Source organism: Lampris incognitus, chromosome 3 (assembly GCF_029633865.1).
Source record: "Lampris incognitus isolate fLamInc1 chromosome 3, fLamInc1.hap2, whole genome shotgun sequence".
Lineage (NCBI taxonomy): Eukaryota > Metazoa > Chordata > Actinopteri > Lampriformes > Lampridae > Lampris > Lampris incognitus.
In genome coordinates, this window is record NC_079213.1 from 73,417,979 (window position 1) to 73,432,819 (window position 14,841).

The 14,841-nt window shown below is 44.1% G+C and overlaps 1 protein-coding gene across 1 annotated transcript; it reads left to right on the forward strand.

The window, feature by feature from the left end:
• The first annotated feature begins 5,869 nt into the window (after positions 1-5,869).
• gpx7 (glutathione peroxidase 7) lies at positions 5,870-12,310 on the forward strand. Its single transcript, XM_056277652.1, has 3 exons — positions 5,870-6,061; positions 10,536-10,797; positions 11,730-12,310. The coding sequence occupies exons 1-3, from the start codon at positions 5,930-5,932 to the stop codon at positions 11,891-11,893; spliced, it is 558 nt and encodes a 185-aa protein (XP_056133627.1). The 5' UTR covers positions 5,870-5,929; the 3' UTR covers positions 11,894-12,310.
• The last annotated feature ends 2,531 nt before the right edge of the window (positions 12,311-14,841 follow it).

Sequence of the window (14,841 nt, forward strand, 5' to 3'; positions counted from 1 at the left end):
TCATCAGTGAATGATAACGCAAACCTATACCCGTCTCTGGACTCTGGGTCTATTGGTCCCGCTAGATCTGTGTGTACCGACTCTAGAGCTGCCTTGGCTCTCACACCAGGCTCCCTATTCCTAGTTTGGATATATTTTCCCTGAGTGCACACTTCGAAATGTAGGGTAGGTTTGTCTACTTTGCCCTTGATTATCATACCATCAACATTTTGTAATTTCTGAACATCATCGTAATTACAGTGCCCTAGAATCTCATGCCATGTCTGTATATCAAAACACGCTTTACATTGGTCATCACATTCATCATTTACTGTGTGCAAGTTGTATAGTCTGTTATGCTCATGAATGTGGAATTGTGTACCGTCTCTGTCTCGTAGAATGTCCTTTTCTTTCCTGAAGATTACGGTCGCTCCGCTGGCAGTAGCTGCTTTCACAGAAAAGATGTCCTGCGGGTATGAGGGGATGTACCACGCCTGTCTCAGCGTCGTGTTGTAGCGTCGCCCTGTGCTGTCGATCAAGTACACCGCGTCTCCTCTGTGCTCTGCGATTCCGTTGCTTTTTGTGCCATCAGCCAACTCTATGCAATGTGTCTCGGCCTGGAACCTGTCGTCGAATTTCTTGAACTTTGCTATATCCGTGATGATATGTGACGTTGCTCCCGTGTCCACCATCAGAGCTCTCATCTTGACACCGCGCACTGGTTCCATCTCCGCGTCCCCGTCGCTCGTCAGGAACGCATACGGCTTGTTACTCGCCTCCTCGGACACTTGTCGCGCGTCGTCCCGCCGCTGTCTCCGTCTGCAGGTTGCGTCCCGATGTGTGGTGCTTTTGCACCGACTACACCACTGCTTGCGTTGACATGCTCTGCCTTTGTATCCTTTCAGGCCACATCTGAAGCACACTAAGTCCGCAGTCGCGGCTCCCCGATCACCAACACTTGCCAGAGCGGGTCTCGCACTCGGCTGCACTCGCGCCTTCATGACGTTGTCGTCGGGTGCTACGCTAGTAATGAGAGACGACCTCAATGAATCACACAACGCAGATGGAAACGTGCGGCAGCAGCCATTTAGTTGAAACAGGAAGAACAACCGAGGCTGCAACGCAGGCAGACCGGAAGGGAGGCTTGGTAACTATAGCAACCACAACCAATACTGGCGTCACCCCTTGTTTCCAAAAGAAAGACCCCCCCCTTCACACAGTACAACAATAACACCACAGAACACCAGGCAACATCAAAGCTCAGGCTATATAACTAGACATGTAAGGTAAGACAAAACATTATCACCAGTACACACAAACAATTGGCCTAAAGTTCAAAGTCCTCTAAATGCCGCGGCAAGCGCCGGCGACACTCCCGAGCGTCGAGGTGCAGCATTAGGTGCAAGAGCAGGCACACACTCGCCAGGGGAGCTCCCCCCAGGCTCGACCTCGACGGGAGGAACAGTCTCATCCCCCAGCCTCATTTCGTTAGCACAAGGCAGGCAAGGTGCAGGTGGGGGCTCGGCAATGGCTGGTGGCATGTCAGGGCAGTGCGGGGCAGGGTTGTCCAAGTCCTCATCAGATGCGAAATCATCCGCGAGGGGTTCAGAGGCCATAGAGGGACCTTCCACTTTGTAGCAGTCACCCAGCCTGACCCTGTAGGAGGTGCGACGGAGTTGAGACCCCGTGAACTTCTGGATATTGCACCATGAACCATCCACGCTCGTGACGAGGTACCTGCCATGGGCCTTTGACTTATTCCGGTCACCATACCGGTACACCAGTTCACCAGGTCGAATGGCGGGAGGCACGGCCACATGACCAGAGGGCACCTATGACTTCATGCTGTACAGATGGTTGGCGACACGCTCCGAGTGTTGTGTCAAGATGAGGTCCTGGTCGACCACAGGCAACTGCCTATGGTAGAACTGGTCACGGTGAAGCAGCATTTCACGGCAGACAATCCACGCGACCCAACACGACTGTTCAGGTTGGCCGTAGCGACAGAGAGTAACAGGGGAGTAACAGCCCTACAGTTAGGCTCAAGACGAAGAATCTCCCCCTGAATCTCTTGAACAGCCTTCCACGCCACTGGGTCCTTATTGACATTCTTGGCGTTGCCCACCTCAACAACTAGTCTGTGCATAGCGAGGGCCCCATCCCCCGCCAATGCAGCAAAACCAGGGGCAGGGTCAGTCCTGATCACAGCAAAGGGGCCGTCGAGAGGGCACAGACCCACACATAAGCGGATTAAAGCGTCCCTGAGAGTGTCTCTGCGCTCGTCATCGATGAGACTCCATCTGAGGTAAGAGCACTCTGCCTGTATGGCAAGCCAGGCCGACCTGTTGGTGAAGGGCAGAGGTAGGACAGGTCCCATGTTCACCCTGGCCTGGAACGGACCCACAGCGCGGTTATATCCTTCAAAGTGGGGACCAAACACTACATCAAACTCTATGCTGTCAATAGATGTGGAGTTCCTGACTATGCTGTGATGAGAGATTACAGGACAATAATTGGCTATCTGTCCCAACATTAGCTCTAACATGGCTTCCTTCTGTTCTTTAATGCGACGTCGGGGAGAGGGAATATCTTCACCGTCATCTGTGAATCCCCGGACGCGATATTATGAACCCTACATAGGCCTCGCCAAAATCCCGTTTCTGGCTTTGTCACGTGTGCGCCACCGTAGCAACGCGAAAATATGTTGTTATGGGGTTAGCGCTCATCAAGGAAACGCTGTACACCCACAATTTAACCTGTCTAAGTTATCCACAATCAACATTAACGTTTTTAACTCAATCTTTGCTTGCTCCACGTTTGAGCATAGGATACTGATCAGCTTTCTTAAATGTGAGAAAGTCTATTTATTAGATATATGTTCATTTTCAGACAACTAACGTTACTTACCTCCGTTCTGTTGTTGACAGCCAGCAGTCCAAAATTACAAAAGCAGCCAGCTGTCCAAAATTGCGAAAAATACAAAATTACAAAATTGAAGGTAGCTAACGTTAGCTTTGCTTCGCACCGAGTTGATAGTTGATTGTTTCCTTAGCAACGCAGCGGAAATCCGGCGTCCGTTCGCGAGATTTGGGACAGGGTACGGGATTTTGGCGAGGGCTATGTAGGGTTCATAATATCGCTCCCCGGACAGGGGACGTTTTAGACTTCTTCTCCCACTCCACGCCATCGTGGAGGAAGGGGGCAAACCCGGCGTCGAGCGACAGTATATAAAGCAGGTTCTGACGCCAGTTCTCAAAAGAGTTCGCCGTCTCGGTCTTTGTTAAACACCACTGCTTCGGTGCTCCGTGTGTCGCCATGCTGCCCACTTAGCTAGCACAACTGTGTCTGAGCTAGCCCAGCTGCGTCTGGTGGTAGACGTAACTACTCTGTGATTCCCCTGGAAGGGCTACCGCGGTTAGTTCGGTAAACATCAGTCCTCGGGACGTAAGTCTGGTAAGCGCTGCCACCACGCCAGTAATGAGAGACGACGTCAATGAATCACATAACGCAGATGGAAACGTGCGGCAGCAGCCATTTAGTTGAAACAGGAAGAACAACCGAGCCTGCAACGCAGGCAAACCGGAAGGGAGGCTTGGTAACTATAGCAACCTCAACCAATACTGGCGCTATTGCGCGCATTTTCTCAATGTCCTCGTAGCTCCGTAGTTTCGTTTTGAATTCGGCAAAAGGCATTGTCACATCACTTTGCGTGACATGAATAGCGAACAGTTTGAATGATTCTGGTAGTCCCTTCAAAATCATAACAGCCCATCACTCAACGTGTCACCAGCGTTTCTCAAGGCGTTGATGGTTGTCTCTGCGCGTATAACGTACTCAGACACACTCTCGCTGCTCGACTTTTGAAGTGAAGTCAGTTCTGTATAAAGGCTAATTATACGAGGCTTCCCTTTACCTGCATAATAGTCTCTCAGAATTTTCAGCGCTTTCCTCCCATTGTCCGCTGCTTCCCGCATTACCAGCGACAAACTTTTATTATCCATAAACTGGATTAGCTTCGCATACACCTCGACATTTTTCCACTCCATCTGCTGCCCGTCCATCATCGTCGGTAGGCTCATTTAAACAAAAGGCCTTTAGCCTTTGTAACAGAAGATGGCCCCAAAATCTCGTCTCCCACAGCTCATAGTTATTTTCATCTCTGTCAGACCAGTCGAGACCAACGGCTACCTTATCTTTCAATCCTGGGTCTTTCGCCCCTGCTATTTGACTCGGCGACCCTTCTACTCATGGTGCTAGCATGCTAACCGACACACGCGGTGGCAAATCGCTTGATAACTATCTCTGGGTAACTCTGGCCCATAACCTGTTGTCAGAGTTGGATTTGTTCAGCGATTCTGGCGTGCATACCCAGTGCTAGACCGAAATAAATACTAAATTTACGGAGGAATAAATACACAGTGGGGCGTCAGTTCTGCGCTTACCGGAATCAACGCAGAAAGAGAAACTTTATTTACAGATGCACAGTTACATACTCACAGACTAGACCGCCTTACAGACTAGACCAAGCTAGTCTGACTGGCTGGTGATGAAACTCAGATATGTATCCTCTTTGGAGTCGTCAGAGCTATTGATGTCCATGGCTCTTTGTGTTCCGATGTTTAGCCACGCCCGTCGTTATCAGAGCTATTGATGTGCATGGCTCTTTGTGAGTCTGTAAGGCACGAACTGATGAAGCCTCTTGGATGAGAGGCGAAACGTCTTCACGGATATATACCAAGTCCAGTTGCACTTGATTCAATCCTTTGGATAACCATGACCTGGATGAATGAGAACATTCACAGACATGTTGCGGAACAATTTGGGTCTGACACCCTTAAAATGGTGAGGTAATATGAGAGGATGGCTCGGAAGATTGCAGACTACAGAAACCACTTGCGATTCAATCTGAGATGCAGACAACACAGGCTCATACCCACTAGCCTGCGCCTGTGTACCACAGTGAACGGACATAGAGCAGACAGAATCATAGAGAAATCAACTCCTGAATGAAAGAGTGAGACAGGTCCATTTCACTATTGAAGGGCTGAAGGAGAAATCTGACCAACTACTCCAGCAACTAACATCCCACTTGCTTGGTGCAGTCTTGGAGAGGATCGCTGATTTCACCAAGAAAGCACAACTATCTCAACACCACAAAACCAAGGCAGACAAGGAAGTTTCAAAACTTACAGCGATGAACCAACAACACTAGCCAAGCAGATATACTTACCTGGAGACAAAAGACAGAACATCCCACACAAAATTCTTGATCCAACAGATGGATCAAGAATCTGTCGGACAAGGTACTTACCCAATCAGAGAAGGAGGTCTTAGCCAAAGGACTGAACTTCGCCATGACACCCAAACAACTACCTATAGTTGACTACACAGTCCTCAAAGGGTTTCAGCTCCGGGATGGGCGGCGGTAATTTAGACGGCTAACTCACCTGAAGAAAAGTTAACATACGGATTCAAATCGGCAGGCGGGGAGACACCCGAGAGAGGGAGAGAGAGAGAGAGAGAGAGAGAGAGAGAGAGAGAGAGAGAGAGAGAGAGAGAGAGAGAGAGAGAGAGAGAGAGAGAGAGAGAGAGAGAGAAACGTACACAAATGTATGTCATGCCAATAAAGCAGATATTGAATTGAGAGAGAGAGAGAGAGAGAGAGAGAGAGCTCACATAGTAGCATATAAACATATAAATCAAAATACCCAGGTGAACGTAAAGACCACAGCCTACTTTAGATGGCCACAATGAAATTATAACTTCAAGTTTATTCTATATTTTGGCACACACTGCTATTTTTGATGCAGAAGAAGTAAGCCGCAGGCAAGACCAAACTCCGCCCACCCGACGCGCTGCTCGCTACAGGCACCGCACATCTGACGGGGCAAGGGACTTCCAAAGGCTGCACACAAGTTTCCGCTTTTGCGTCCGCCGTCCCAGTTGAACAATGCTTCTCGGAGCTCTCGCTGTGTTGATAACGTTATTCAGCCTCATCGAAACCAAGCAAAAAGACTTTTACACGTTCAAAGTAGTTAACAGCAGAGGGAGACTAGTGTCCCTGGAAAAGTACCGGGGTTCGGTAAGTCTGGGCCCGGCAACATCACTTTACTGTCTTGCACGCAGTCTCCCTTTGCATGTCTGACTGACGCACGCACGCCTGTCGGATGGAAATACGTACGAATATCCTCGAAAACTTAACTTTATTTGTAAGACTAACTTTGATGTGAGGTGTATGTGGTAGTGATGGTGGGGAGGGGGTGGGGGGTTAACCGCATCAGCAGCCGTCCATCCAGTAGCCGATAACAGTCTACGTGGCAAAAGGCCTGTAGCTCCAGGGACTTGCCAGATTTTCATTCAAACCAAAACTTGGATGTACACCAACAACAGACTGCAGTCGGTTGGGTTTCACATTCCCTTGATTTGACGACATTGCCCGAGTCATTGCCCGTCTTACAGCTGTTTTAAGCCTCAATTTGCTGAGGTTGTTGAGGCTTCGTTTTCTTGTTGCTGTTGTTTCAAGTTGTCTTCTACTGACTTATAGACAATGACTGCCACACTTTTGCATTAACGTAGACGTATAATCGTCGCCGTACAGTGCAAAGGTATGTTTTATTTGTTAGTTTGTTGTATTTGCAGTAGCTAAATACAGCTATTTCAGGGATTTTGTTTCTTATTCTCAGCAGCCTACTTGACCCGATAACGTTTTAAGTTGGAACAACAGGTGATTGATTCATCATGACACTGTCAATAGTATATATTTGGATCACCTCAAGTTTATGATCACCCCTGACACGTAAGGCCGATTGTACAGTGAGACACTTTTTTTCTTTTGTATAGACGTGCCCCCCCCCCCACACACACACAAACACACTTTTCCTTTATATAACAACTGGATTATAACTAATGTGTTAACCTCCCTTGTCATGCTCAACTATTTCTTTGCCTTGTACCTGTACAGGTCCACCTTTGATCTCTTCGCTAACACTTACGGTAACATCAGGTAAACTCCGCAAATTTGGATCCCAGACGTGAGACTCTTTCCTTGAAGTGGCATCCTTTAACATGTCTAAAGTTATAAAAACAAAAACAATGCTTTCCCATTACAACATCAAGTACATCACACTGCTTTGATAGCCATATGAGACATTGTTCATTTCCTCACTTTGTGATCAGTAGCCTTACTGGCTGTTCTGTGCCATGAAGCCTCCCAGGAAACTTGAAAAAGATCAGTCCTGGAACAACTTCAGAAGGGTCGATTGGGTTTCACTGAGCCGAAATGATCAACAGGGGACGAATACTGCAAAGGTTCTGAGCATTGTAGAGGGACACCATCCAGTTTATCCAGTCTTTTTTCAGTTGATACTTTATGCAAGAGTAGATTATGGAGTGCAACCTAAATTTAAGAGATGCACTGATGCAATATGTATGCATTCTCATTCATTTTATTTATGTTATGATTTATTTCTTAACACCATTTTAGCTCTTTGGCCAAATTCATTTTATTTATGTTATGATTTATTTCTTAACACCATTTTAGCTCTTTGGCCAAATTGATTTTATTTATTTTATGATTTATTTCTTAACACCATTTTAGCGCTTTGGCCAAATTATTGCTGACCGAGACGTTGAAAATCAGAACATTTATACGTAGCCGCCAGGAAAGCTGAATGGCTGTACTACTAACAGTATTCACACTTGACATTATTCACATTGAAAATAAATATTTTAGCATAATATTACAATGTTGTTTTCAAATAATTGTACTGTATTTACAGAGCTGACAAAAAGAAGTTTGACTGAAGTGGGAAGAAAGTGCTGGATGCCAGCTGTAGAGAACCATCCATGTTGGTGCAGTTGGCAGAGAAAGGAGAGAAAGAGCAAGAGGGTTAAAGAGTGTTGGACAGGGGAAATAGAGTTAATGGTGTGTGTGCGCGCGCGCGCTCGTGTGCGTGTGTGTGGTGTTTTAATTCATTTTTTTTGCATTTGGGGAAGGTGTGGGGAGGCTGGCAACTGATTTGTTGATCAGAGACATGGCTTAGGGGGGAAAAAACTGTTTTTGCCCCTGACCATTTTAGTTGTGTGTGTGTGGGTGGGGGGCTGTACGTAGGCCGTGGCTATAATGGGATGTGGTGGCTATGATCTTAATCCTGTGCTTTCAGTGGCTGAGGTCCAGGATGAGGATAGGACGTTGATGGGCTTCTCAGCAGATTAGGTGATGGAACATTAACTGCATCAGCCCTGCGGAGTGGCTGAATTGAACCAGACAGTAATGGAGGAAATGAGGACAGACTCTATGGTGGCTGTGTAAAGCTGTACCAGTGCTGTCTGTGGCAGGTTAAATTTCTTGAGTTGCAGCATAAAATAATTAAGTACAGCCTCCGCTCAACTTTTTTGATGATAGTCATTGTTGACGTTCCACGTGAGGTCCTGGGAGGTTTTTCTTCCATGGAATTTGGACCCAATTCACAGTAATGAATGCTGAGTCATTAGCTGCGTTTACATGGACCCTAATACTCCACTAATAGTCAGAAAAATAGCCCACTCAGAATAAAAATGTCTCATGTAAGCGCCTCAATTGGAAGAGACAGGCCCGATCCGACCCGATCGAAAGGAATTTTCAGTCAGGTTGAGAGGGGTTATGCAAACCTTCTGTTCAACAGGAAAATATTAACGCCTAATTGGAATAAATATATTCTTTCTGCACATGTTTGTCTCACGTGGAAGGGACAGAAACATGGCGGTAGCAAAACAAAACAGGTCTGTGGCTGATACAACTTTTTTTGTGTGAGACCTTAAAAGATTTAAGGATTGTTCAATGCCTTGATGGTCGAAAGGCTCAAAACAACGAGCTGTTCAAGCAAGTGTTTGAAAAGACGTACAAAGCCGGAATCCACCGAACCACTGACTAAATTAAAACCGGCTGGAAGATGTTGAAGGCCGCCTATTGCAAGGCTAAAAGTCAAATCGGCAAAAGTGGCCCTGACTCAGCCAGTTTTCAATGTTGCGATCTTATGGATGGCCTAATAGGAGAGCGACCACTTCTTATTTTCCTTCTGTTATGTTTTCGGCAGATGGATTAGATGCTTCATAACGGGGGGAACCACTTTGCATCACTTTATATCTGATTCAGTGCTTTGGGGCATGTAAACGCACATCTTATCAGATCACTTTATTTAGCATCCATGTAAACACTTAAGTTGGAATCTAATCAGAATTATTTCAATCAGGTTGAAGAAATATTGTCCATGTAACTGCGGCTAATAATGGCGTTCGGGGTGGGGTTCTCTTGACTTCACCAACCGTCTCCACAGTCTTTGGATCCTTGAGTTCTGGATTATTTTCCTGCATCAGGATGTCAGCTGCTTGACCTCTTGCCCTCTCTGTATTTCGGCTCATTACTGTTGCGTATGAGGCTTTTGTGTTGTAAGAGAACTTCGGGGGCTTCATAAGAGGTGTCACTGGAGGAGCAGTAATTGGTGTACAGATGGTTAATGAACTGTAATGTTATGTTGTCTCCTGTCTGTGAGGAATTTGGAGATCTATCGACAAATATGGTCTGAGGCAGAAAGTTAGGAGAGCTTAGCCTGCGGAGTCTCTGGCAGGACGGCATCGAACGCAAAGCTAAAGTCCATAAACAGTGTTCTTGCATTGATCCCCTGCTCGTCTTTGTGTCAGTTGAAGCAAACATTTCCATAATGCAACTATACTATGTTGTAGTTTTTCAAGGAAATGTCTCAACATTAGGGAGCAATAAACAGTCAGTTAATCATTTAATATATAAATAAATGAATATGTAGTATCATAACCATCCTGTGTTGTTAAAAAACGTGCTTCATACATTTTTGTCACATAAGTAGAACATTACTTTGCAGATAATATAAATGAACGAGATAACAAACTGATCAAGATATTTTTTTTTAAATCTCAGTGGAGGATTTTAAAAATAAAATTTGTAATTATTTGGACTGCACTGAATGCACAGTAAAACATCGTCTTTGTTATAGAACTAAGCATCAGTTAGGAAGACATAATTAGAATGTGATCGTAATCACTGGAGTGATGGCAGGAGTCACTGGAGTATCACAGGTTTCCCAAAGAATCGAGATCAACAGATATTCTGAATTGTTTAAAATGATTCAGAAAATCTGAGTTAGTGATTAATTTATGTTCTTTTTTGTGGGTCACCTGTAATTTCAGTTATTGCAGTCAAATCTTGAATTTGACAGGAATTGCAATTTAGCCGTAGCCCAGACAGCCTTCAAGAACCCTCTATATTATTCGTTAGTTAAATATGTGTACTTAACCGTTTCATCCCTCGTTTCACATGTGCTTTTTCTACTAACATCCCCAGTAACCACGACATAGCTCATCTCTTCAATGCCACTAACAAGCGGTGTGCATCGATTATTCACTTTACTGTCTTGAGGGATGTGTTGCACATTGCATGCTGTTCTGAGTCTCAGAGCAGTCCCAGTACTGCATTACAGAATGTTTCCTTTAACGTACAACCATGTTTTCTTTAGCGTCTGTAAAGTTTATCCCTATGATTGTAGGTGTCTTTGGTGGTCAATGTGGCCAGTGAATGCGGCTTCACTGAGGAACACTATACAGATCTACAGCAGCTCCAACGGGACTACGGGCCCTACCATTTCAATGTGCTGGCCTTCCCCTGCAACCAGTTCGGTCAGCAAGAGCCTGGCAGTGACAAGGAGATCGACAATTTTGTACGCAGAATCTATGGGGTCTCCTTTCCTCTCTTCAGTAAAATCGCTGTTGTTGGAGTGGGAGCCAACAATGCTTACAAATACCTCGCAGGTAAGTTAGCTAGTGTGTTGTAGAGCACCCACCTATAAGGTCCCATAAGGAAACGTTACTCTCAAACCAAAGATACTTTAAGTATATGTGTTGCCATGTATGTCAAAGAGTAATTTACCAATTTGTTTTCCTTAAGCACACTTTGCAACCTCTTCTCCAGAGAAGAGCCGTAATCACTGGGATTTTGTTTGGGATTGAAACCCCTTGAGTAGGGAAAATCTTGTGGATTTCATAGATGTAACGCTAGAATAAAGACGGTATATCCGTAATGCCAAAAATATTGCATACACAATCTCCTGAGGGAAAATGGATAATGTCAGTAATTCAGAATGAAGCATGGATGATACAAACGTGGTACCAGTAGGTCACTGTGAGCCTATGTGAAAGGCTGTAGCCAGGATTCAGACTGTCTGAAAATCTCAAGGATTTGGGTATCCAGGTGGCGTGGTGGTCTATTCCGTTGCCTACCAACACAGGGTTCACCGGTTCGAATCCCCATGTTACCTCTGGCTTGGTTGGGCGTCCCTACAGACACAATTAGCCATGTCTGCAGGTGGGAAGCCAGATGTGGGTATGTGTCCTGGTCGCTGCACTAGCTCCTCATCTGGTCGGTTGGGGCACCTGTTCGGGGGTAGCGTGATCCTCCCACACGCTATGCCCCCCTGGTGAAACTCCTCACTGTCAGGTGAACAGAAGCGGCTGGTGACTCCACATGTATCGGAGGAGGCATGTGGTAGTCTGCAGCCCTCCCTGGATCGGCGGAGGGGGTGGAGCAGCGACCGGGATGGCTCGGAAGAGTGGGGTAATTGGCCAAGTACAATTGGGGAGAAAAAAGGGGGAAAAAAATCTCAAGGGTTTTACTGCATAGGCACAATGTCCATCAAGATTACCGTATTATTATTTTACTTTTATTATCTTTTTTTTCTGTACAGAGTCAGCTGGAAAGGAGCCTGACTGGAATTTCTGGAAGTATCTTATTGATGTAAATGGAAAGGTTGTTGATGCTTGGGGACCATCTGTTTCTATCAAAGAAATCAAACCCAAAGTAGCTGAAATGGTGCGTCAAATCATCTTAAAGAAGAAAGAAGAGCTTTAACCTCCGAAATTTAAGACAACAAAATAGTACATGCCACGACATAGTAGTCTATATGAATTGAGTTCAGTGCTATGTGAGCCATATGTTCGGAGAGTGAAACATGAAAAAATATATAACTCGGTCACTATGTTTTTATGTACATTACGATCTGTGTAAGGACAAAACATTAGACGTGAGTCGTGATGGGGGGGAAAAATGTCTAGCTGCCTTTTAAAAGCACTGCTTTGAGAAAATGACACAAAATGCCACTTTTTTATGTATGATGTTGAATTTAATAATGGGTGTTTGTCGCTATTGTTAGCCACAGTGATGCCCAGAGTCTCCTGTGTGCTGCACAAGTCATGGGACTTGCGTGTGTTTGCTGTTTATTCATATCAGTTTCTTTGTGGAAGAAACCTCAAATAAACAGAATGAGAAACGAGAATGGTATCCTGAGTTGGTGTTACAGCTCTACATATATCTGGTGAACATTTCCATAATTCACAGATGTGTCGTAGTTCTCTAAGGAAATGTCTTAAAATTAGGGTGCAATAAACAGTCAATTCATCATTTGGGTCTCAAAAGAATTGGGTTGCTCGTCCTCATTTTGTAAATCTGAGGCTTTTTTTTTTTTTTTTTTTGCATTACCGACATAGTCTGTCTTTAGTTTGTTTTTCATGCCCCATTATGAATTGAGTTTTGGCTTTAGGTATCACTTTATTTAGCATCCATGTAAAATGTTAAGTTTACAGTCATCTCTAATCAGAATGATTTCAGTCAGGTTGAAGAAATATTGTCCATATAAATGCAGCTAATAATGGCATTCAGGGGGGGGGGGGGCTTCTCTTGACTTCACCAACCATTTCCACAGCCTTTAGACCCTTGCGTTCTGGGTTATTTTCCTACATCAGGATGTCAGCTGCTTGACCTCATGCCTGTTCTGTATTTTGGCTCATTACTGTTGCGTATGAGGCCTTTGTGTTGTAAGCGAACTTCAGGAGCTTCACAGAGGTGTCACTGGAGGAGCAATAATTGGTGTACAGATGGTTAATGTACTGTAATGTTATGTTGTCTCCTGTCTGTGAGGAATTTGGAGATCTATCGACAATTAGGGTCTAAGACAGAAAATTAGGAGAGCTTAGCCTGCAGAAGTTCTGGCAGGACAGCATTGAACACAAAGCTAAAATCCGTAAACGTTGTGTTCTTGTATTGATCCCCTGCTCGTCTTTGTGTCGATTGAAGCAAACATTTCCATAATGCAAACATACTATTGTAGTTTTTCAAGGAAACATCTTAAAATTAGGGAGCAATAAACAGTCATTTAGGTTGTTCCTCCTCATTTTGTAAATCACGTTAGTTTTTTGGGTTTTTTTCAGTGTGATTATTGACAAAGTCTCTTTATTTTGGTTTTAAAGCCTCTTATGAATTGAGTTTTGGCTTTAAATAGGTCAGACATTTCGGTATGATTATCAAAGTACCCATTATAACATATATATCCTTTAAAACTGGGGTTTGGTTATATTTTTTTATCAGAGTTGATTAGGTAACTTTAACTTAAAGAGCAACTAAACCTTAGACATCCTGCCATGCTGAAATCACAGAGTACCAAGACCAGCCTGGCATGATGGTCTTTAATCAGTAGATGTCAGCAAACTCACTAAAATGGTCCAGGGTTTAGTTCTTTAACAAGCTGAGTTGCATACTTACCTTTTCAAGTCAAAATGATCAAACATTTAACCCTTTTAGAATTTATTCACTTTGAAAATCCAGATTAATGAATTCATATTTTCCTCCTAAAAGATCAATTAAAAATCAAAATAACCTATGTATAATCCACATCTCATAAGGAAACATCCATCCAACATCCTATCCCAGCAGTCACTGGGCTGCAGGCGGGGAGACACCCTGGAAACATCACATTATAATTTTTTGTTTTGAGTTACTCCAAGGCTGCAAACGGTAAACTCTGACTGTGGTATCCACGTTTGGATTTTGTATTTGGTTGTCCAGCATGTACTTTAGAAATATAACTTGCTAAACTTGGAGGGCCTGAACACACAACTGTAGACAATGCGCAAGCTGTTTAACTCCAAATCTTATCTGTTGTCAAAAACAATGCTACAAGTGTTTTGATTATTTTGATTAGTTATTTTATTTGATTATTTTGATCCACATTATTTTGATTGAGAGACCTGTGGAATGACCATGCTAAGGGAAAAAGGCAGGCTGGAATTAGTGTAATAGGGCTGAAATGGTATGGGTGTGCCTCTTAAACCTTGAATACCTCCTTCCTCAACATGATGGTAAGATTCACATGCAATCAAAATATCTGTTGGATGACAACATCTGTGTGCGCTTTCAGTGTTCACAATTTGTTCTCAAGGATATCTCTGCTCTGCTCCTAACTACAGGAGCCAAACAGCACAATGCAGAGTCATTCAAAATGTGTTGTCCTGCTTCACACGGTTGTAACCTTCTGTTTTGGTATATCGGCCCATAATGCAATAATGCCGGTGTTTTGTTTGGTGTTTTCAAACCACGTACATTTTTATCGCTTTCTATTTTTTGCAATTGTACAAACTCAAAAAACAAATCTTGGTAATTAGATCTCATTTTAAGTTGATATATTATTTTTATTTATTTTAGTTTTTTTTTAACTACATGCACACATATGGAAATCATCTGAATTTTAGAGACTTTTTAGAGCAAAATGACTGCTGGAATAGGCTCCAGCATCCCCGCGACCCTGACAGCAGGATAAGCGGTTCAGATAATGGATGGATGGATGAATTTTACAGAAGTGGGTACTTGCACAACACATCCAGCATCTTGTAGAATCCATGCCCAGATGAATTCACGCTACTCAGAAGGACAAAAGAGGAACGACATGCCACTATATAGGTGTACCTAATAAACTGGCAACTCAATGTGTATAATATATAAAATCTCTTTGCAGACTAGAGAAAAGG